The following is a 25,113-nucleotide window of genomic DNA, read 5'->3' on the forward strand; positions in this document are numbered from 1 at the left end:
GACTCAGTACCGGTACCCCCTGTATCTGGCCTCATTATTGTTATTTTATTATGTTTTTATAATTTTTTGCTTCAGTTTATTTGGTAAATATTTTCTTAACTCTTTCTTGAACTGTTGGTTAAGGGCTTGTAAGTAAGCATTTCACGGTAAGGTCTACCTACACATGTTGTATTCGGCGCATGTGACAAATAAAGTTTGATTTGATTTGAACAAAACGTATAAGATCTCCTAAACATGTGTTAACTACAGACCTTATTTTCAGTGTTTATCCAAAAATGCCATTCATTTCCCCATAGGCTTTGTTCAATGAACCATGACGGAGTTATTTCCAACAAAAAGACGCCATTACTATTTCACTCTATTCCGACCTGTTGCTTTGGGCCACCTGATCTCAGTTTAAAACAAGCGCACACACCCTGCTGTTGTTGGGAGGAAAACAGGCAGCAGAGTTGAGTGGTGGTGGGGGCAGGGAAAGAGATTGACACACAAATAGTGCAGTACATTGGCAATCTGTGCAATATTGCTGCCTTCAACACTCCACCACATCCGTCAGACTCAAATCGGAGGTGTGTGTGTGTGTGTGTGTGTGTGTGTGTGTGTGTGTGTGTGTGTGTGTGTGTGTGTGTGTGGTCACATAGGCCGACTTCAGAATACAGCAACTCTACCTCAGAATCCAATGAGACAATAAACAGGAACACAAACTATCTGGGACTTGAATGGAAAGTAAAGAAATTACTTTTTCATTGTTAGCCTACTTATAATGTAGGCCTTTGTTTGTGGCAGTATTATGCCAAAGAGAGATACAGTATACATTATTTTAAGTTATTTATTAGTTCAATTAGTAAATTAACTAGTGAATTCAATAGGTTAATGAGCACAGACACAGAAACCGTCCCAAAATTGTCAGACTCCAGCGTGATTTAATGCCCGGGCTGATTTCTGGTCCCAGTCCGCCCCTGGCCTAGGCCCTATGCTGTCATTCACATCTCATCATAGGTTCACTGACAGTCAGCCGATACTATAGGCTTATTACTCTAACAAACTGGTTGTGCCATAACACAGTTCAGTTGCACAACACATTCTATAACATTAATGCAACTTTTTGTAACACTTGGGTGTAATTCTTTACTCCTGTATATACATATAGGGTATGAACCTTCATAATAAATAAAATAAATAACAGCCATTGCAGTGTAGATAGATACAACATGTTATAAATATGTTGTATCTATCTACACTGCAATGGCTGTTATTTATTTTATTTATTTAACCTTTATTTAACTAGGCAAGTCAGTTAAGAACAAATTCTTATTTACAATGACGGCCTACCCCGGCCAAACCCTAACCCGGTCAAACCCTAATGCTGGGCCAATTGTGCACCGCCCTATGGAACTCCCAATCACGGCCGGTTGTGATGCAGCCTGGAATCGAATGCAGTGCCTTAGACCGCTGCACCACTCAGGAGCCCAAATGATTATGATAAAGGGGCCATACATGCTTATTACAAGTCTTACAATGCATTAAACCTGTTTCCTACTGTTACCCAACTGGTCTTAGCAATATTGGTAAGAAGAAGTGGCAGCTTTTTCTCTGTAGCTCTACAGAGGTTTACTGGGCTTGGAGCAGTCAGCTGACATCTTCATTAAACATCAATACTATACTGTGGTAATTCTGGTAAAGATGAGCATGACTTCTGTCACAACCCCAGCACGTCTGCGGCACTGCAGTCAGGGAGTCAGATATGGTATGAGCATGTCCTGGCCTGTTTAAACACTAAGCCCAAGAGGAGGAATGCTGTTTGAGCAGTCTTGGGAGACGGGAAGTGGGAGAGAGGGAATGACAGGTAGACTCTCTTCCAATTTGTCTTCTTGCCTCCTTCATAAACTACATTGGAGGAAAAGATCAAAGGTCCCTCCCCTCTGACCTTCTCCTCCAATGTGATGTAAGGAGAGGATGCAAGGAGTCAATGGAAGACAAATTGGGAAAGAGCCGTCTACTTTCTCCTTATTCCCTCTCTCTGGTCTGACCAACTGGGAGAGGTGGTGTGAAGAAGATGTTGGTCCCATCCTGAAACAACCCTTAGAAACTGGATGTGGATTATTTTTTTAATGTAACCTTTATTTAGCTAGTAAAGTCTGTTTAGAACACATTCTTATTTATAATTACGGTCTACATCGGCCAAACCCGGACGACTCTGGGCCAATTGTGTGCCGCCCTATGGGACTCCCAATCACGGCCAGTTGTGATACAGGCTGGATACGAACCAGGGTGTCTGTAGTGATGTCTCTAGCAGTGAAATGCAGCGCCTCAGACCGCTGCGCCACTCGGCGGCCCTGAAAGATCTAGTTCTACTACATGACTCAGAGCAGGCCTACAAGGTCTAGTTCTACTACATGACTCAGAGCAGGCCTACAAGGTCTAGTTCTACTACATGACTCAGAGCAGGCCTACAAGGTCTAGTTCTACTACATGACTCAGAGCAGGCCTACAAGGTCTAGTTCTACTACATGACTCAGAGCAGGCCTACAAGGACTAGTTCTACTACATGACTCAGAGCAGGCCTACAAGGTCTAGTTCTACTACATGACTCAGAGCAGGCCTACAAGGACTAGTTCTACTACATTGTTCAGAGCAGGCCTACAAGGTCTAGTTCTACTACATGACTCAGAGCAGGCCTACAAGGACGAGTTCTACTACATGACTCAGAGCAGGCCTACAAGGACGAGTTCTACTACATGACTCAGAGCAGGCCTACAAGGACTAGTTCTACTACATTGTTCAGAGCAGGCCTACAAGGTCTAGTTCTACTACATGAATCAGAGCAGGCCTACACGGTCTAGTTCTACTACATGACTCAGAGCAGGCCTACAAGGTCTAGTTCTACTACATTGTTCAGAGCAGGCCTACAAGGACTAGTTCTACTACATGACTCAGAGCAGGCCTACAAGGTTTGTTCTACTACGTGACTCAGAGCAGGCCTACAAGGTCTAGTTCTACTACATGACTCAGAGCAGGCCTACACGGTCTAGTTCTACTACATGACTCAGAGCAGGCCTACAAGGTCTAGTTCTACTACATGGCTCAGAGCAGGCCTACAAGGTCTAGGTCTACTACATGACTCAGAGCAGGCCTACAAGGTCTAGTTCTACTACATGACTCAGAGCAGGCCTACAATGTCTAGTTCTACTACATGACTCATGCAGGCCTACAAGCCATACTGTAAATGTACACCAAGTCTATGAGAGGACTAGGCAGAGCTACAACCACACGGCGTGTATTGGTCTGATCCTTTCACATCTACAGACGTGTCTATGGGCCCTAGGCCCGGGGCTCGGCCATTTTCTCTTCAGCATCTCAGTTTGAGAATAAGCTGACATGGGAACGGGACCACTCATGTGCCACACTCTAGAATTAAACACATATTGAGTTCTACCTAAAACAAAACATTATTTTCTAGTATCACTTTACTTGTAAATTACTTGTGAAGCATCTAGCAATGCTATAAAGCATTTTGAAGTTGTTGTTCATTTAAAGTCCAAATACCACCTTTGTCCCATGTTGGTCATCACTGAGCCACATTATGGGAATCCTCCTTTGGGGGATATTCACTGAACGCCCCTGTTGTGCTCCTAAATGCCAACTTGAGATAGACATGATGACAATGTACTACTCTGTGTATGGTTGTTGACCGGTTCCAACAATGATCCAATTCACTGTAAGCAGTTCACCCCTCAAGCTCTGCATAAACCCAAAGACAAGCGATAGGAAGAGAGCCCTTACCTTATTCATACCAAAACACACTAGGATTCTGACATTCTTAACCGTAGGCAAAACTGCAAATCTGTTGCACTCATACTCATCCTCTCCTTGATCCACATTAACAGATGCAAAGAGGATGCTTCAGTAAATCTGGTGTAAACTGGATGTTTATGTAAATATTATGTAAATGTCACGGTTGCTGATAGAGTGTAAAGAAAGGTCTTTGTTTTAGGACATTAAATCATGAGGCTGCTTACTGGTCTAAATAAGCAGGAAATAATTCCATTACTGAAAAGGGCAAATTCAATTCTGTTCTCTCAATGACGTACAACTGTAAAGCATCTTTGTCTACCAACATTTTCAAAAGTATCTTAATGACGTTTTGTGGTTGAAAACTAGTTGAGAAGACATCATATAACCAAATTGCAACCAACTAGTAACAATGTATTTAACAGGAGAAGATAAACACGTCATGGGTCACATGTCATTTTGGTTGTTACCTGGTCAGATTACATCCAAAGAAATATACATTTTTCTGGGAAAAAAAGTGTAAAAAGTCATGAATAAAGCTTCCTTATAAAACCAGTGTACTGTAGACTACAACCTGACCCTGGTGTTATAAAACCAGTGTACTGTAGACTACAACCTGACCCTGGTGTTATAAAACCAGTGTACTGTAGACTACAACCTGACCATGGTGTTATAAAACCAGTGTACTGTAGACTACAACCTGACCATAGTGTTATAAAACCAGTGTACTGTAGACTACAACCTGACCATGGTGTTATAAAACCAGTGTACTGTAGACTACAACCTGACCATAGTGTTATAAAACCAGTGTACTGTAGACTACAACCTGACCCTGGTGTTATAAAACCAGTCTACTGTAGACGGCAACCTGACCACGGTGTTATGTGCATCTGAAAGACAGGGATTTCTCAAGACAGGGTCCATCTCAAATGTATGTACAGTTGAAGTCGGAAGTCTCATTTTTCAACCACTCCACAAATGTCTTGTTAATTAACAAACTATAGTTTTGGCAAGTCGGTTAGGACATCTACTTTGTGCATGACAAGTAATTTTTCAAACAATTGTTTACAGATTATTTCACTTAAAATTCACTGTATCACAATTCCAGTGGGTCAAACATTTACATACACTAAGTTGACTGTGCCTTTAAACAGCTTGGAAAATTCCAGAAAATGATGTCATGGCTTTAGAAGCTTCTGATGGGCTAATTGATATAATTTGAGTCAATTGGAGGTGTACCTGTGGATGTGTTTCAAGGCCTACCTTCAAATTCAGTGCCTCTTTGCTTGACATCATGGGAAAATCAAAAGAAGTCAGCAAAGACCTCAGAAAAAAAAATTGTAGACCTCCACAAGTCTGGTTCATCCCTGGGAGCAATTTCCAAATGCCTGAAGGTACCACGTTCATCTGTACAAACAATAGTATGCAAGTATAAACACCATGGGACCACGCAGCCGTCATACCGCTCAGGAAGGAGACGCGTTCTGTCTCCTAGAGATGAACGTACTTTGGTGCGAAAAGTGCAAATCAATCCCAGAACAACAGCAAAGGACCTTGTGAAGATGCTGGAGGAAACAAGTACAAACGTATCTATATCCACAGTAAAACGAGTCCTATATCGACATAACCTGAAAGGCCACTCAGCAAGGAAGAAGCCACTGCTCCAACACCGCCATAAAAAAGCCAGACTACGGTTTGCAACTGCACATGGCGACAAAGATCATACTTTTTGGAGAAATGTCCTCTGGTCTGATGAAACAAAAATAGAACTGTTAGGCCATAATTACCATCATTATGTTTGGAGGAAAAAGGGGGATGCTTGCAAGCCGAAGAACACCATCCCAACCATGAAGCACGAGGGTGGCAGCATCATGTTGTGGGGGTGCTTTGCTGCAGGAGGGACTGCTGCACTTCACAAAATAGATGGCATCATGAGGCAGGAAAATTATGTGGATATATTGAAGCAACATCTCAAGACATCAGTCAGGAAGTTAAAGCTTGGTCGCAAATGGGTCTTCCAAATGGACAATGACCCCAAGCATACTTCCAAAGTTGTGGCAAAATGGCTTAAGTACAACAAAGTTAAGGTATTGGAGTGGCCATCACAAAGCCCTGACCTCAATCCCATAGAAAATTTGTGGGCAGAACTGAAAAAGCGTGTGCGAGCAAGGAGGCCTACAAACCTGACTCAGTTACAACAGCTCTGTCAAGAGGAATGGGCCAAAATTCACCCAACTTATTGTGGGGAGCTTGTGGAAGGCTACCCAAAATGTTTGACCCAAGTTAAACAATTTAAAGGCAATGATACCAAATACTAATTGAGTGTATGTAAACTTCTGATCCACTGGGAATGTGATGAAAGAAATAAAAGCTGAAAGAAATCATTCTCTCTACTATTATTCTGACATTTCACATTCTTAAAATAAAGTGGTGAACCTAACTGACCTAAGACAGGGAATCTTTATTGGGATTAAATGTCAGGAATTGTGCAAAAACTGAGTTTAAATTTATTTGGCTAAGGTGTATGTAAACTTCCGACTTCAACTGTATGTCACATAGGCCTACTGTCACATAGATCTAAATCAGAAACCACTGACCAAGTCATGACTGATGACCTAACATTATCTTCATTAAAGACGTGCCAGATCATTAGTTGATTATGGCAGTCAGTGTGTTCAAGTTCACACTATAAAGACTAACACTGTTACACTGAGCAAAGGAAAACTTCAAACACTATAAAGACTGACACTGTTACACTGAACAAAGGAAAACTTCACACACTATAAAGACTAACACTGTTAAACTGAACAAAGGAAAACTTCAAACACTATAAAGACTAACACTGTTACACCGAACAAAGGAAAACTTCAAACACTATAAAGACTAACACTGTTACACTGAACAAAGGAAAACTTCAAACACTATAAAGACTAACACTGTTACACTGAGCAAAGGAAAACTTCAAACACTATAAAGACTAACACTGTTACACTGAACAAAGGAAAACTTCAAACACTATAAAGACTAACACTGTTACACTGAACAAAGGAAAACTTCAAACACTATAAAGACTAACACTGTTACACTGAACAAAGGAAAACTTCAAACACTATAAAGACTAACACTGTTAAACTGAGCAAAGGAAAACTTCAAACACTATAAAGACTAACACTGTTAAACTGAGCAAAGGAAAACTTCAAACACTATAAAGACTAACACTGTTACACTGAACAAAGGAAAACTTCAAACACTATAAAGACTAACACTGTTACACTGAACAAAGGAAAACTTCAAACACTATAAAGACTAACACTGTTACACTGAGCAAAGGAAAACTTCACAAACACTATAAAGACTAACACTGTTAAACTGAGCAAAGGAAAACTTCAAACACTATAAAGACTAACACTGTTACACTGAGCAAAGGAAAACTTCACAAACCCTATAAAGACTAACACTGTTAAACTTAGCAAAGGAAAACTTCAAACACTATAAAGACTAACACTGTTACACTGAGCAAAGGAAAACTTCAAACACTATAAAGACTAACACTGTTACACTGAGCAAAGGAAAACTTCAAACACTATAAAGACTAACACTGTTACACTGAGCAAAGGAAAACTTCAAACACCATAAAGACTAACACTGTTAAACTAAGCAAAGGAAGACTTCACAAACACATTCAACTTTCACACTGTTTCACTCATGTCTGATGGTATGCTGCTGTGTGTGTGTGTGTGTGTGTGTGTGTGCGTGTGTTGCATCCTGGTATTCTTGGAATGTGACAGTAGATGTTGGCCAGTAAAGTTATTAAATATTTGGGAAGAATTTCTGAAGGCTCATATCTACTAAAGTTCGAGACATAATATATAGTGTTCTGAAGCTAAACAGCTGGATTTAAAACCCCAGAAAAGACAGGGTAAAACATTTAAACACAGCCCTATACACAACAACAGTGGACAACTCCCAGAGATACACATTCACTTGGACAAAGGTTACTACTGCTGCTACTGCACATTAGCCTCATCAATACAGACAGTGTTACACACACTCACAATATCACATTGTGAAAACGCATTTGAGGATGAAATGTGTATCAGGCCAGTGGATTACAAGGCTTAGTGTAACTAAGGGGGCTGAGCCAACGTGCAGGCCATTATTCTCATGTTAGACTAGAGAGAGGCACCGTGCAGGCCATTATTCTCATGTTAGACTAGAGAGAGGCACCGTGCAGGCCATTATTCTCATGTTAGACTAGAGAGAGGCACCGTGCAGGCCATTATTCTCATGTTAGACTAGAGAGAGGCACCGTGCAGGCCATTATTCTCATGTTAGACTAGAGAGAGGCACCGTGCAGGCCATTATTCTCATGTTAGACTAGAGAGAGGCACCGTGCAGGCCATTATTCTCATGTTAGACTAGAGAGAGGCACCGTGCAGGCCATTATTCTCATGTTAGACTAGAGAGAGGCACCGTGCAGGCCATTATTCTCATGTTAGACTAGAGGGAGGCACCGTGCAGGCCATTATTCTCATGTTAGACTAGAGAGAGGCACCGTGCAGGCCATTATTCTCATGTTAGACTAGAGAGAGGCACCGTGCAGGCCATTATTCTCATGTTAGACTAGAGGGAGGCACCGTGCAGGCCATTATTCTCATGTTAGACTAGAGAGAGGCACCGTGCAGGCCATTATTCTCATGTTAGACTTAAGACGTGCAGGCCATTATTCTCATGTTAGACTAGAGAGAGGCACCGTGCAGGCCATTATTCTCATGTTAGACTAGAGAGAGGCACCGTGCAGGCCATTATTCTCATGTTAGACTAGAGAGAGGCACCGTGCAGGCCATTATTCTCATGTTAGACTAGAGAGAGGCACCGTGCAGGCCATTATTCTCATGTTAGACTAGAGGGAGGCACCGTGCAGGCCATTATTCTCATGTTAGACTAGAGAGAGGCACCGTGCAGGCCATTATTCTCATGTTAGACTAGAGGGAGGCACCCTGCAGGCCATTAGTCTCATGTTAGACTAGAGAGAGGCACCGTGCAGGTCTGTCTTAACTCCTAATATAACAGGCCTCATAAGCCTGCCCTGTCTGAGCGATCTCTGTCTGTGTGGACATACAGTGCTCACTGACTAACTGAGCATCATGAGAAAACCCACATCACATGGTACATGTATGGATGCTCGAGGAAGAAAGGGAATGAACTCAAACCTCTCCTTGAGTACCCCCATTGTCCCCAGCAGTTCCACTGTACAAGTACACCTGATTCAACTGGTAAAAACATCATCAGCCCTTTATCTGGTCAGAACAAGCAGACCTATATTTAACTGGTTAAAAAATCATTATACCCTGTATGACTTGATTCAGGTGTGATTGTACTGGAGGTGTCATGCCCATAGTGAGACAGGCCTCAGAACTCAACACCCTGGCTTCAACGGGAGCAAGGCCGCTCTCTGACATTTACAATATGTCCAGCATAGGACCCATAGGGCTCTGGTCTAAAGTAGTGCACTATATAGGGAATAGGGCACCATTTTTGGGACGCAGATATTTTCTCATGCAGCTGAGGTGGTGTGGAAGTCAAGTATCCATGGTGATAAATGTATATACTCTCTGACAATGAGCCCGGCCCTGTTGCAATTCCTCCGAAATCACAAGGGTTAGTGTGCAGAGTACAGTGTGGTTCACAAGGACACATTGTATAATGGCTTGGGACATTGTGATTGAGTTTGACACAAGCCCAAGGTGCCAAGGAGTTGGCAGTAGCACTGGACCAATGTGAACGAGGCTTATAGAGCATATTAACATACTAAATGGGTTAACTGTTACAAGTGTGCTGAGAGTCAGGAAGCAAGTTCAGGGTGAGTGAGTGTTTTAATAAATAAACTAAACACAAATACCGCACCGACATGAAAACAGAGTCAATAACACCTGAGGAAAGAACCAAGGGGAGACAGATATAGGGAAGATAATCAAGGAGGTGATGGAGTCCAGGTGAGTGTCATGAGGCGCTGCTGCGCGTGACGATGGTGACAGGTGTGCGGGATAATCAGCAGCCTGATGATCTAGAGGCTGGAGAGGGAGTATACGTGACATTAACATTAAACCCACTAAAAACACTCAGCGCTATTAACTTTGCCCAAAAATACCAAATGGTAAGACTGGCCTCTTCAGGACATTTGTATGTATTACAGTTTCCCAGGCCAACATAATGGGAAAATAAAGATATTACCTCATGCAAGAGTAGCACAAATTATGATGAAAGATAGCACATTAATAAAACTATTGAGACAGCCCCCTGTGAGAATATACAGTCGTTTACCTAATTGCCTCATATTGTTTTACTTTCTAAACGTTTATTTATTTTCCCAGCAGGCACTGCACTATCCTTTGTTGGGTGCTGGTGATGTCATAGAGAGATGAGTCTGGGGTGGATCAGCTGAATGCAACATAGACAGATATATTAACCTGGAATGAATCCCCAGGCAGAGATAAGCCTGAGTGTGTGGACGTGTGTGGACGTGTTTAACTATACTTGTGGGGACCAGAAATTGGATTATGGATTTTGAATGGGACTGAATTGTGTGTGTGTGTGTGTGTGTGTGTGTGTGTGGTGACAACCTCTACTTTAAGCATCACAAACACATATCCTATACTATACATACAGTAGAAAGCTCAGAATGCTTATGAAGTAACTCAAGAACCATTGGGCTGTACCAGTATTCCCCCAGTCCCACTGTTGAAGTGATGCCATTTCAGCCAGATGCTATGATTATCCATTGATGGCTATGGCTCATGGTGAGGAATAGAGAGTGTGGTATTCTTTTTTGAGAGTATTATTTAGGGTATTACTGCAAGATAATGAGTCCTGTGCTGTTCTTATTAGGAGCCTGGAGCAGTGTGGGCTATGGTAGATGTCAAAACACTGTACTGCTGCCCACTCATAAACACACATACAGAAATGTTAACACACACACACATTAGAATGTGTTCTGAAGGGTCCATCAGGGCTGTTAAGGGCTCCAGAGTGTGACTGATGACAGCCATGGGCTGATTTCCAAATGGCACCCTATTCCCTACATAGGCCCTATATAGTGCACTGCCTTTGACCAGAGCTCTATGGGTCAAAAGTTGTTCACTAAATAGGGAATATAGAGTGCCATTTGGGACGCAGGAGGGAGCGTGAAATACAGGCCTCCTGACTAGACGGGTGCTGCTGGAGCCCAGCCTGGGACAAGACAGTCATTCTACATTCCCCTGCTGTAGGCCACAGGGATATACAGTAATCTAACATGGGCCAAGAATATATAATCACTTATATACAGTCCATTCAGGAGGTATTCAGATCTCTCGATTCTTTCCACATTTTGTTTACAATACAGCCTTATTCTAAAACGGATCATCCCCCCCCCCTAATCAATCTACACACAATACCCCATAATGACAAAGCAAAAACAGGTTGTTGTATTTTTGTGCAAATGCATAAAAAATACTAAACTTAAATATCAAATTGACCTAAGTATTCAAACCCTTTACTCAGTACTTCGTTGAAGCATCTTTGGCAGCAATTACAGCCTCGAGTCTTCTTGGGAATGACGCTACAAGCTTGACACACCTGTATTTGGGGAGTTTCTCCCATTCTTCTCTGCAGATCCTCTCAAGCTCTGTCAGGTTAGATGGGGAGCATTGCTGCAGAGCTATTTTCAGGTCTCTCCAGGGATGTTCGATCAGGTGCAAGTCCAGGCTCTGGCTGGGCCACTCAAGAACTGCTGCGTTTTTTTGGCCGTGTGCTTAGGGTCGTCGTCCTGTTGGAAGGTGAACCTTCGCCCCAGTCTGAGGTCCTGAGCACTCTGGAGCAGGTTTCCATCAAGGATCTATCTGTACTTTTCTCCATTCATCTTTCCCTCAATCCCTGCCGCTGAAAAACATCCCTGCAGCATGATGCTGCCACCACCATGCTTCACTGTAGGGATGGTGCCAAGTTTCCTCTAGACGTGACGCTTGGCATTGAGGCCAAAGAGTTCAATCTTGGATTCATCTAAGACCAGAGAATCTTGTTTCTCATGATCTGAGAGTCCTTCAGGTGCCTTTTGGCAAACTCCAAGCGGGCTGTCATATGCCTTTTACTGAGGAGTGGCTTCCGTCTGGCCACTCTACCATAAAGGCCTGATTGGTGGAGTGCTGCAGAGATGGTTGTCCTTCTGGAAGGTTTTCCCATCTCTACAGAGGAACTCTGGAGCTCTGTCATAGTGACCATTGGGTTCTTGGTCATCTCCCTGACCGAGGCCCTTCTCCCCCGATGTGTGTAGACTGATGAGGGGAAGGGAAAAAAATGTAATACATTTTAGAATAAGGCTGTAACATAACAAAATGTGGAAAAAGTCAAGGGGTGTGAATACTTTCCGAATGCACTGTATCAGTCCTGTCTGTCTCGACCCATAGTTAGATCCATCGAGCTGTCTCTCCCATCTCTTACATCAAATACATTAAAGGCCTGACTGCTCCATGGGTAATGTTACCAGTCTGACTGATAGACATGAAAGCAATGTAGCAGGCTAAAGAGGACTCATATGTTTAAATGTTGGGCCAATTGCCTTCTCTTTACCTATGTTAGGAAGGAGGTACATACACCCAGCAGCCAAGCCTCTGTGTGCTCATCTCCTTTCATTCCACCCAGAGAGAAAGGTGAGGCCTATGGAGATCGGACAAAAGGAGCTGCACCAGACAGACAGACAGACAGACAGACAGACAGACAGACAGACAGACAGACAGACAGACAGACAGACTGTACTTTTGAAAAGCCAGAGCTTTGTGCATTCTATGAGCTTCTGTTTGGATTCCCACATTCAAGTCTCTTTGAAGTGGCTGACAGACAGTCTGGTGTCTCTGTCTGGCTCGGCATTAGATACATTCACTTCTCTACATTACCAGCATCGGATTCCTTACTTTTACCAACTACAGAAGCTGAGGTGGAAAATGTCACTAAAATACATCCACATGGTGTTTATTTCAGTAGACCTGGTCTTGCTGTCACTGCAGTGCACAGGGCCTGGTCTTACTGTCACTGCAGTGCACGGGGCCTGGTCTTGCTGTCACTGCAGTGCACAGGGCCTGGTCTTGTTGTCACTGCAGTGCACAGGGCCTGGTCTTGCTGTCACTGCAGTGCACAGGGCCTGGTCTTGCTGTCACTGCAGTGCACAGGGCCTGGTCTTGCTGACACTGCAGTGCACAGGGCCTGGTCTTGCTGTCACTGCAGTGCACAGGGCCTGGTCTTGCTGTCACTGCAGTGCACAGGGCCTGGTCTTGCACTGTGTACATTGATGAACCATTGATGAAACCATTGATGAACCATTGATGAATTGCAGAACCAACATATACTTGGAGGCAGCCCAAAACCAACTTATGGCAATAGAATCAAAGCAACATGGCATATCAACTGTATACAAGACAGACAGTAGTTAGGATGCTAATCATCATAGGCCCTTCATGGAGGAATCAAATACATGATTCTAATCATCAAAGGACCTTCATGGAGGAATCAAATACATGATTCTAATCATCATAGGCCCTTCATGGAGGAATCAAATATATGATTCTAATCATCATAGGCCCTTCATGGAGGAATCAAATACATGATTCTAATCATCAAAGGACCTTCATGGAGGAATCAAATACATGATTCTAATCATCAAAGGACCTTCATGGAGGAATCAAATACATGATTCTAATCATCAAAGGAACTTCATGGAGGAATCAAATATATGATTCTAATCATCATAGGCCCTTCATGGAGGAATCAAATACATTATTCTAATCATCATAGGCCCTTCATGGAGGAATCAAATACATGATTCTAATCATCATAGGGCCTTCATGGGGGAATCAAATACATGATTCTAATCATCATAGGCCCTTCATGGAGGAATCAAATATATGATTCTAATCATCATAGGCCCTTCATGGAGGAATCAAATACATGATTCTAATCATCATAGGCCCTTCATGGAGGAATCAAATACATGATTCTAATCATCATAGGGCCTTCATGGAGGAATCAAATACATGATTCTAATCATCATAGGGCCTTCATGGAGGAATCAAATATATGATTCTAATCATCATATACCTATAATACTATCATAAAGTATCATACAGCAGCCAGCTGCTAACATCCTTTATACTGGGCCTTTCTGCTGGAGATGTTGCTGCCACTGTCTGGATCCCACCGCTGCCACCAAATGTAAGGAAGGCTGTTGGTGGCTGATTAAAGCACATTTCCTAGTCTAGTCCCAGTCTAACACAATGCATATACTGCTGACATACAAGTTTCTGTGCACCCAGAGCAGAAGCCAGCAACCACATCTCCTTCTCCACAGCTGCCACCGGCTTGGATCCCAGAGGCCCGACTTCCATGTCTCGCGGCAGAGGAGCTGTTAGTGTCAAACACCTGCCTCTGAGCCTCAGACAAGACAGCCACAGAGGCCCGACTTCCATGTCTCGCGGCAGAGGAGCTGTTAGTGTCAAACACCTGCCTCTGAGCCTCAGACAAGACAGCCCCAGAGGCCCGACTTCCATGTCTCGCGGCAGAGGAGCTGTTAGTGTCAAACACCTGCCTCTGAGCCTCAGACAAGACAGCCACAGAGGTCCAAATGGCACCCTGTTCCCTACATAGTGCACACCTTTTGACCAGCGTGCTATGGGTGGTGCACTATATAGAGAATAGGGTGCATTTGGAATGTAGACAGAGGCTTTTAATTGCCCCGATATGAATCTCCTAATTATCCCCAAGCCCCCCACGCTTCCAAGATCAGTCCCTCGTCATCCTGATGATCCTTCCTCTAATTAAGGATCAGTCTTTCATCGTCCTGATGATCCTTCCACTAATCAAGAATCAGTCTTTCATCGTCCTGATGATCCTTCCACTAATCAAGAATCAGTCTTTCATCGTCCTGATAATCCTTCCTCTAATCAAGAATCAGTCTTTCATTGTCCTGATGATCCTTCCTCTAATCAAGAATCAGTCATTCATCGTCCTGATGATCCTTCCTCTAATCAAGAATCAGTCTTTCATCGTCCTGATAATCCTTCCTCTAATCAAGAATCAGTCTTTCATCGTCCTGATGATCCTTCCTCTAATCAAGAATCCGTCTTTCATCGTCCTGATAATCCTTCCTCTAATTAAGAATCAGTCTTTCATCGTCCTGATAATCCTTCCTCTAATCAAGAATCAGTCTTTCATCGTTCTGATGATCCTTCCACTAATCAAGAATCAGTCTTTCATCGTCCTGATGATCCTTCCTCTAATCAAGAATCAGTCTTTCATCGTCCTGATAATCCTTCCACTAATCAAGAATCAGTCTTTCATCGTCCTGATGATCCTTCCTCTAATTAAGGATCAGTCTTTCATCGTCCTGATGATCCTTCCTCTAATTAAGGATCAGTCTTTCATCGTCCTGATGATCCTTCCACTAATCAAGAATCAGTCTTTCATCGTCCTGATGATCCTTCCTCTAATTAAGAATCAGTCTTTCATCGTCCTGATGATCCTTCCACTAATCAAGAATCAGTCTTTCATCGTACTGATGATCCTTCCTCTAATTAAGAATCAGTCTTACATCGTCCTGATGATCCTTCCTCTAATCAAGAATCAGTCTTTCATCGTCCTGATGATCCTTCCACTAATCAAGAATCAGTCTTTCATCGTCCTGATGATCCTTCCTCTAATCAAGAATCAGTCTTTCATCGTCCTGATGATCCTTCCTCTAATCAAGAATCAGTCTTTCATCGTCCTGATGATCCTTCCTCTAATCAAGAATCAGTCTTTCATCGTCCTGATGATCCTTCCTCTAATCAAGAATCAGTCTTTCATCGTCCTGATGATCCTTCCTCTAATTAAGGATGAGTCATATGATATCATACATGCCTTTCAAATTCACTGTCTCAATTACAATGGAAAAACATTAGAGACCTGAACCATGCGCTATCTGACAAATGAACGGTGCAATGTACGTACTATAGTGGTGCACTAACATGGACATGGTTGTAACAATTTGTAGCAATGATGATTCAGCCCAGTTTGAAGAATAGTGGGATAAGAGATCAGCTTGCTGCCATAATGTAACCGACTGAAACCGAACAACAGACCTAATATCCTAACATTGCCCATTCTGCCCCATCACCCAAGCCCCATGGTACAACCAGGTCCTCAGACCACCTGGACAATCTGGTTGAAATAACATCATCGCAGTTAAACTGGTTGAAATTACGTTATTATGATGTTATTAGGACGTCAATGTGACATCATTTCAACCATTTTTGCCCGCTGCGCATGTTGTCGTGACAACTATGATTGTTACCGTCGTCACAGCTGTCTTAATTCCAGGAAATTCTAGTTCAGACGTCCCCACTTTCCCCTGTCCTAAAGAGTCTCTTCTCTCTCTGCACACATAGCCACCAGCGCTGACTCAGGTATTTCAACATCACAATCAGCATCACTTCCCCACTGTAACCACCCTGGTCTGCTGCACGCTATCAGCTGCTAAGGGGCTAGCACATTGAAGAACAAAGCCCTTGCCTTGAGCGATGTCAACACAACACTCTCCCACACAGCCACGGCTAGCGAAATGTAGTCTAGAGGTTAAGAGTGTCAGGCCAGTAACCGAAAGGTTGTTGGCCTGACACACAGAAAAATCTGTTGATGTGCCCTTGAGCAAGGTTCTTAACCCTAATTGCACCTGTACATCTCTCTGGATAAGAGTGTCTGTTCATGACTAAAATGTCAACAACAAAAAACAGTCCCAAATGATTATCCCCAGGACAACTAATTCCCCTGAGGCACTTGCTCTCAACGTGAAGGAGTAACAACACATGACTTGCCCCTCCACCCCTACCGCCCTTTCACAATACCACTCTGGCACCATCACATTCTAATACGTCTGTCTTGTTGAGACTTACAGTAAGAGAATGAAAATGAAATCTGAAGTTTGGAGAGACAGATGGCGTGTATAAACAAACCCAGTCACCCATTACTGATTCACTGAGAGGCTACAAACTACTATCTTAAACCTCCTAGTTTGTGATGATAGATTATAGAGGAGCAATGGGCCCCGGTAATCTGGGTTTAGGAGATGATCCCAAATTAACACTACCGCGGTGCCCTTCGTCTTTGAGGACACAGCAATTTACCAGTGAAATAAGGGCAAGAACCTGTTTTGTACTCTAAACATTATGGCAGCAGTGGGATTTGAAACCACGCCCCCAAAGAGACTGAAGCCCAAAGTAATTAAAGGTACAGTAACCTATTATTGTCTCAATATAGGACAAGTAAAAGAAGATGCCAGAGGTGAGTTAAAGCTGTATGTCATTGTGTCTGCTGGGATGGAAGCCAGGGGAGGTATCTGTGATTGTACAGGCATTTGTTTACGTGTCCATGTATTGATGGTGTGAGATCTAGATTTAGTGAGCTAATTACAGAGGAGAGATGCTTACTGTCAGAAGGTGTGCCTATTTCCTCTGGCAGTGTGTGGGTGCTGCAGGGATTACATGTGCTCTCACTAATGGCATTAGCTGGGCTCACTCCACTACTGCTCTGTTTAGAGGGAGAAAGGTCTTAAACTGAACACTAATGAAACCAGCTCATTAGCTACAGCAAGCTACAGATATCTCTGTCCCAGTGGTTTGTTATTACCTCTGGGGAAGCCACGTGTTCATGCTTCACACACACACACACACACACCAAACACACACGCACCAAACACACACACATTTTGTCAAGGAACCAACAGCCATTCCAATGGCTGCACCTCTCAACCAATGAGAAATGTAATCTGGCATCTGATATTATCTCTTAATACTCTTAATAACATCTTTCCGAACAACACTGAAAGACAAACTAACATATCCTTCTGAACAACACAGAAAGACAAACTAACATATCCTTCTGAACAACACTGAAAGACAAACTAACATATCCTTCTGAACAACACAGAAAGACAAACTAACATATCCTTCTGAACAACACAGAAAGACAAACTAGCATATCCTTCTGAACAACACAGAAAGACAAACTAACATATTCTTCTGAACAACACTGAAAGACAAACTAACATATCCTTCTGAACAACACAGAAAGACAAACTAACATATCCTTCTGAACAACACTGAAAGACAAACTAACATATCCTTCTGAACAACACTGAAAGACAAAGTAACATATCCTTCTGAACAACACAGAAAGACAAAGTAACATATCCTTCTGAACAACACAGAAAGACAAACTAGCATATCCTTCTGAACAACACAGAAAGACAAACTAACATATTCTTCTGAACAACACTGAAAGACAAACTAACATATCCTTCTGAACAACACAGAAAGACAAACTAACATATCCTTCTGAACAACACTGAAAGACAAACTAACATATCCTTCTGAACAACACAGAAAGCAACATAGAGTATCATACTGTACATCTCCAAGAGACACATGAACAAACCATTGATCAAATAGTAACATGATCACATCGATCAAGTATTTCAGAGAGAGAGAGAGCAACTCATTTACAAAGGTACATTATCTACAAGATTCAAATGAAAATAAACCCAAGGCACCTGATAATGAAATTCAACCAAAGTGGAACATGACATTTCCCCATTTCCCGCTAACTGTGGCGACACCATGAATACATTAACAGAGGCAGGCAACAAGACAAACATCAATCATCGGTTGACGACAGGCTATCTAATCCACATAGTTGGTTCCCAAGGCAGCCCATTTTACCTGGAGGAGGCGGGTCCTTCACCGCAGGACGCAGGAACGCTTGGAAACTGGATGCGCAAAGTTCGCTCACTGTCCCCATGACGGCTCAGTCAGAACTGTGTGTGTGTGGATGGGGGGAATGATTCTTAGTGTACTAGTGTGGGTGTGTGAGTGTCTGAGGGGCTTTCTCTTTCGTTCCCTGTGATTCAGTTCAGCAGACGGAGGTGGACAAAGGATAAGTTGTTGTGAAGGCCAGTCTCCCTTCTTTCCAGAGAGAGAACGAGAGAGAGCTCTCCTCATCCCCTTCTTCGCTCCTTCTCGTCTGCCTCCTCAGCCGACGGCTGCCGTCCATGGAACAAATTCCTCCTCAGGTCCTGGTGTGTGTCACTGGGACTTCAAGTAGTCAAAGCACTTTTCCTTCACCCTCTTCTCTTTCTGCATTTCAGTCTTTCTACCCTTTCTCTTCAGTAGCCACAGCTGAACTCTTTGCTGCTTTCTCCCTCTTCCCCTTTTGTGCTCTCTCTTCCTCTATTCTGCTCCCTCTCTCTGAGCCTCTTTTCTCTCGCTGTGTGTCTCTTGCGCTCCCTTCTTACTTTGCACAGTAACTCTGCAAGATATTCTTAGACTAAACAGATTGCACACACAAACACATTCTCAGGCTGTGTGTAGGAGCACATATTAACTCACCTTATGGGCAAATTCTCTCTCAACACAAACAGATGCATTGAAAAACACCACTCGTGATAACATCAATATGTTCTGCAGCACCAAGACCTGAAGCAGTTCAAAGGATCATGTTTATAGGAATATTTAGTCACCCGTCAGAATACTACGGGGTGTTTTTTAATAGACTCGATCTAGACTCTATGGTCACATCTCTTGAAATGACTGGTATATGAGAACTCCATGTAACCTCTAACTACACCAATCCAGTGCTTTTAAATATGTGGAGAGAAGGGAACGAGGACACACTTCAGGAAGAAGGAGAGATCATTGGGAAACACCGTATGTCCAGCAAATAAAGGCTTATTGGACCTTGGATTCTTTAAACCATCCCACACTCTTATATGAAAGTGGTATATTGAAATAACCTGTCAAAAGCTGCACGACATTGACCAAGATATATACTTCAACATGCCTATCTGAAAACGTAAAACGTTCGCAATTGTCTGTGTGTATAGACATTTAAATCAAGATGTCATACACACACACACACACACACACAGATGTCTTAGCCCGGTTCCTAGATCTGTTCGTGCTGTCCTATGGTCATTGTCATTCCAAAACATTGGACCATAGCAGTTGGCTATACAGGCCAAACATATCTGGGACCAGGCTAATCTACTACAGGCGGCAGGTAGCCTAGTATACAGGCCAAACAGATCTGGGACCAGGCTAACCTACTACAGGTGGCAGGTAGCCTAGTATACAGGCCAAACAGATCTGGGACCAGGCTAACCTACTACAGGCGGCAGGTAGCCTTAGCCTAGTATACAGGCCAAACAGATCTGGGACCAGGCTAACCTACTACAGGCGGCAGGTAGCCTAGTATACAGGCCAAACAGATCTGGGACCAGGCTAACCTACTACAGGCGGCAGGTAGCCTAGTATACAGGCCAAACAGATCTGGGACCAGGCTAACCTACTACAGGCGGCAGGTAGCCTAGTATACAGGCCAAACAGATCTGGGACCAGGCTAACCTACTACAGGCGGCAGGTAGCCTAGAGGTTTAGAGTGTTGATCCAGTAACCGAAAGGTCGCTGGTTCGAATCCCTGAGCCGACTAGGTGAAAAACCTGTCCATGTGTTTTGGAATGACAATGACCATAGGACAGCTCCTTAAGTTGTTCCGGATAAGAGTGTCTTCTAAATATCCTAAATGTACAGTTGTTGTGGTTACTGTATCTAAGGCAGTGCATCAGATTCATTCCTCCACCCTCTGTTTTGGTTTGATCCTTCCTCTCAGGATTGGTTTATGAAGCCTTTGTATGCGTCCCAAATGGAACCCTATTCCCTACACGGTGCACTACATTTCACCAGTCAAAAGTAGTGCACTATGTAGGTAATAGGGTCCCATTGGAACACAACCTTTATGTACAAATCCAGAACTCATTGTTGCTTGGCAACAGGTTAAAAAGAAATGGTTTGTTCGTGGACAAGAATCTGTGATTCATTTGTTGTGATTACGATCTTCTTCTCTGCTATTGCAGCTACTCACAAAAACACAATCACACAAGGGTCCTTTTCTTCACAGTAACACACACACACACACACACACACACACATATATGCACACAAATCCAGATTCACAGTCCTAACGGGATTTGACTCCTTTGATTCAAATGAGATTTGGTTCCTGCATTCATATTTCGTTTTCTATTTCTCTTTGGGGAGTGCAGCCCAGTTTACCTTCCACGGCAGACAAGCTATCAATAATCAACTGTCACTGTGAGTTCTACCATCTGTCAATCACTCACCTGGTGTCATTCACTCACCTAGTGTCAAACACTCTCTCATTCTTAAACACAAGTAGCCATCACTCTGTGTCCATCACTCTGCCTCAGCCCCTCCTTCTGACAATCAGGTGCTTCATCCCTCCCTCTCTGCCAATCAGGTGCCTCAGCCCCTCCTTCTCTGACAATCAGGTGCCTCATCCCCTCCTTCTCTGCCAATCAGGCTGTGTCGCAGAGCAGCGGCCTTACATAGACTGACTGAGGGCTGTGAAAATGACTGAGGGCCATGGGGTGTGGGGAGGAGGTGATGCTGTGACAGTGGGGTGGTAATGAAGACATGACTGGCATCCTTCACCCGAGCCCTGCCTGACTGTACCACGGGAGGAAGACTCCAACACTGACCCCAGACCAGGGTCTACATCCCAAATGGACCACGGTTAAAAGTAGTGCACTATATAGGGCAGTATTCAACTCTTACCCTACGAGGTCCTGTGCATGCTGGTCTTCTGTTCTACCTGATCATTAATTGCACACACCTGGTGTCCCAGGTCTAAATCAGTCCCTGATTAGAGGGGAGCAATGAAAAACACAGTGGAACTGGCTTCCAGTCCAGAGTTGAGTTTGAAGAATATAGGGAATAGGGTGCGATTTGGGACACAGCCTGAAGCTGCAGAGTCAGGAGGAAGTACTCAAAGTGCTGCAGCTGCATGTCATCGTTCCAGTGTAACAGGCCCGTCACGAGAGGGACAGTCAAGACCCTGCTCTGTGAAGTCAGCACAAATCCTGCATCTGCTTTGTTTTATTTTTAATATGTAGGCTATGCATCTCCATTGTACTGCAAGGGACTGTGGGACCTGGTATAGTAGTCAGGGAGGAAGAAATATGTGTGTGTGTGTGTGTGTGTGTGTGTGTGTTTAACTTTTATTTTCCCCCAATTGTGGTTGAGTGTCATTATTTGTCCTTTCACAGACCGACACTTTCAAAGTCCGACACTTTCAAAGTCCGACACTCTGGGCTCCTGTAGGTCCAGACAGAAGCCATCCATCCCCATGTGTCATAATGATGGACACAGCACAGGGAGCTGGCGTCATTGTTCTAATTATAACACCTCTGGTATCACTATCAGACGACAGACTCCACACAGTTCTTATAGCTGCCTTTAGCCACACACATCTTTATGCACCAAGACTATGCAGGCTGTGCACATAAATACTAGACACACACATTCATGACCACAAAACACGCACACACACACACACGCAGAAACATGACAAAGTTTGAGAAAGGCACTGAAGTCTTGCGGTTAGGTGGAGCAGAGTTCTCCCCTAAGGGGAAATGGCTAGACATCACAGCATTTCCTCACATGATGCTCCCAAATCATTATTTGTGCCCATGTCAGGGAGTTCCTAATAAGGAAGTGTCCTAAATGTTGACTCAAGCTGGATGCAGCTGCTTCTATAAACCAAAAGTATAACGAAAACTGTGAGTCCAATTGTCAAGATTGTTCATCAAACATAGACATAGTTCATAACAAGTTAATAGCCTTCTCATTTATGCCTTCATGAAATAAACCATGTTAAAATTCACGATTCACGAGACCTAGATTTTTGAGTTAGCTGACATGTAAAGACAATATAGTGTTTACAATACTGTCCTTACAATATTGGTATTGTATTTTCTCTGTTTATATCAGTGTTGAACTGTAATTTGATGAGCTGTCTGGTACACGTCTGCCACCAAGTGGGCATTTCAAGCAACAGGAAGTTCATCTTGGTTTTATGGCAGCATCTCCATTATCCACTAGTATCCTGGGTCGTGTTCATTAGCGCACACCGTAGCAAAATGTTTCCCAGAGTTTTCACTCCCTTTCAGGCAGTTTTCCTCTGTTACGTGCCTAATGAACATGACCCAGGTCATGGGTCCTCCCTGTGCATGCTTGTTTCGGTCAAACTCATCCATCACAACTTTCACATCCCTCATTTGCTCAGGCAGACATGGCTGGTACTCCTATAAAAGAGAACATCATCTTATGTTACGCAGCAGAACTCTACAAAACTGCCATAGGATTGGGTAGATGAGCCATGCAGAAACAGCCATACAGAACCATAAGAGAGCCTGGTGCCCTAAGAAGGCTAGTGTGCTAGGGTGACGGTATCTAGCAACATCTCCACTGCAGAGGAATAGAATGACAATTTACAGTCATGCGCGCATACATTTTACATATGGGTGGCTGCAGGAATCAAACCCACAATCCTGGTGTTACCTGTGCCATGCTCTACCAACTGAAACATACAGGACCACAGGGAGATACAGAGTATGGAGAGTACAGGGGATACAGACCAGGGGTGGCAACCAGTCAGAACAGACTGAAAACACACAAACGCTGGATGAAAAGTGATCATATTTACTGAGTACTTACTAGGTACTGTACTGTGTAGGTGGATTATTTACTGGGTATTTACTGGGTACTGTACTGTGTAGGTGGATTATTTACTGAGTATTTACTGGGTACTGTACTGTGTAGGTGGATTATTTACTGGGTACTGTACTGTGTAGGTGGATTATTTACTGGGTATTTACTGGGTACTGTACTGTGTAGGTGGATTATTTACTGAGTATTTACTGGGTACTGTACTGTGTAGGTGGATTATTTACTGGGTACTGTACTGTGTAGGTGGATTATTTACTGGGTATTTACTGGGTACTGTACTGTGTAGGTGGATTATTTACTGGGTATTTACTGGGTACTGTACTGTGTAGGTGGATTATTTACTGAGTATTTACTGGGTACTGTACTGTGTAGGTGGATTATTTACTGGGTACTGTACTGTGTAGGTGGATTATTTACTGGGTACTGTACTGTGTAGGTGGATTATTTACTGGGTACTGTACTGTGTAGGTGGATTATTTACTGGGTACTGTACTGTGTAGGTGGATTATTTACTGGGTACTGTACTGTGTAGGTGGATTATTTACTGGGTATTTACTGGGTACTGTACTGTGTAGGTGGATTATTTACTGGGTATTTACTGGGTACTGTACTGTGTAGGTGGATTATTTACTGGGTACTGTACTGTGTAGGTGGATTATTTACTGAGTATTTACTGGGTACTGTACTGTGTAGGTGGATTATTTACTGGGTACTGTACTGTGTAGGTGGACTATTTACTGGGTACTGTACTGTGTAGGTGGATTATTTACTGGGTATTTACTGGGTACTGTACTGTGTAGGTGGATTATCTACTGATTATTTACTGGGTACTGTACTGTGTAGGTGGATTATTTACTGGGTACTGTACTGTGTAGGTGGATTATTTACTGGGTACTGTACTGTATAGGTGGATTATTTACTGGGTACTGTACTGTGTAGGTGGATTATTTACTGGGTACTGTACTGTGTAGGTGGATTATTTACTGGGTACTGTACTGTGTAGGTGGATTATTTACTGGGTATTTACTGGGTACTGTACTGTGTAGGTGGATTATTTACTGGGTATTTACTGTGTAGGTGGATTATTTCCTGGGTACTGTACTGTGTAGGTGGATTATTTACTGGGTACTGTACTGTGTAGGTGGATTATTTACTGGGTACTGTACTGTGTAGGTGGATTATTTACTGGGTACTGTACTGTGTAGGTGGATTATTTACTGGGTACTGTACTGTGTAGGTGGATTATTTACTGGGTATTTACTGGGTACTGTACTGTGTAGGTGGATTATTTACTGGGTATTTACTGGGTACTGTACTGTGTAGGTGGATTATTTACTGGGTACTGTACTGTGTAGGTGGATTATTTACTGGGTACTGTACTGTGTAGGTGGATTATTTACTGGGTATTTACTGGGTACTGTACTGTGTAGTTAGACTATTTACTGGGTACTGTACTGTGTAGGTGGATTATTTACTGAGTATTTACTGGGTACTGTACTGTGTAGGTGGATTATTTACTGGGTATTTACGGGGTACTGTACTGTGTAGGTGGATTATTTACTGGGTATTTACTGGGTACTGTACTGTGTAGGTGGATTATTTACTGAGTACTTACTGGGTACTGTACTGTGTAGGTGGATTATTTACTGGGTATTTACTGGGTACTGTACTGTGTAGGTGG

The 25,113-nt window shown here is 43.1% G+C and overlaps 1 protein-coding gene across 2 annotated transcripts in view; it reads right to left on the reverse strand.

Moving 5' to 3' along the window:
• The window catches only part of cyth1a (cytohesin 1a), a 116,689-nt gene that overhangs the window by 77,272 nt on the left and 14,304 nt on the right, over nt 1-25,113 (reverse strand). Inside the window, exon 1 of one of the 2 annotated variants that reach the window (XM_071394113.1) lies at nt 18,570-19,027. The exons of the other annotated variant lie outside the window; for it this stretch is intronic. Within the exon in view, the coding sequence (XP_071250214.1) occupies nt 18,570-18,648 (79 nt within the window). The 5' untranslated portion in view covers nt 18,649-19,027. Of the gene's footprint in view, nt 1-18,569; nt 19,028-25,113 lie in introns of those variants that run through there. 2 annotated transcript variants of the gene reach the window in all.

Source organism: Salvelinus alpinus, chromosome 1 (assembly GCF_045679555.1).
Source record: "Salvelinus alpinus chromosome 1, SLU_Salpinus.1, whole genome shotgun sequence".
Taxonomy (NCBI): domain Eukaryota; kingdom Metazoa; phylum Chordata; class Actinopteri; order Salmoniformes; family Salmonidae; genus Salvelinus; species Salvelinus alpinus.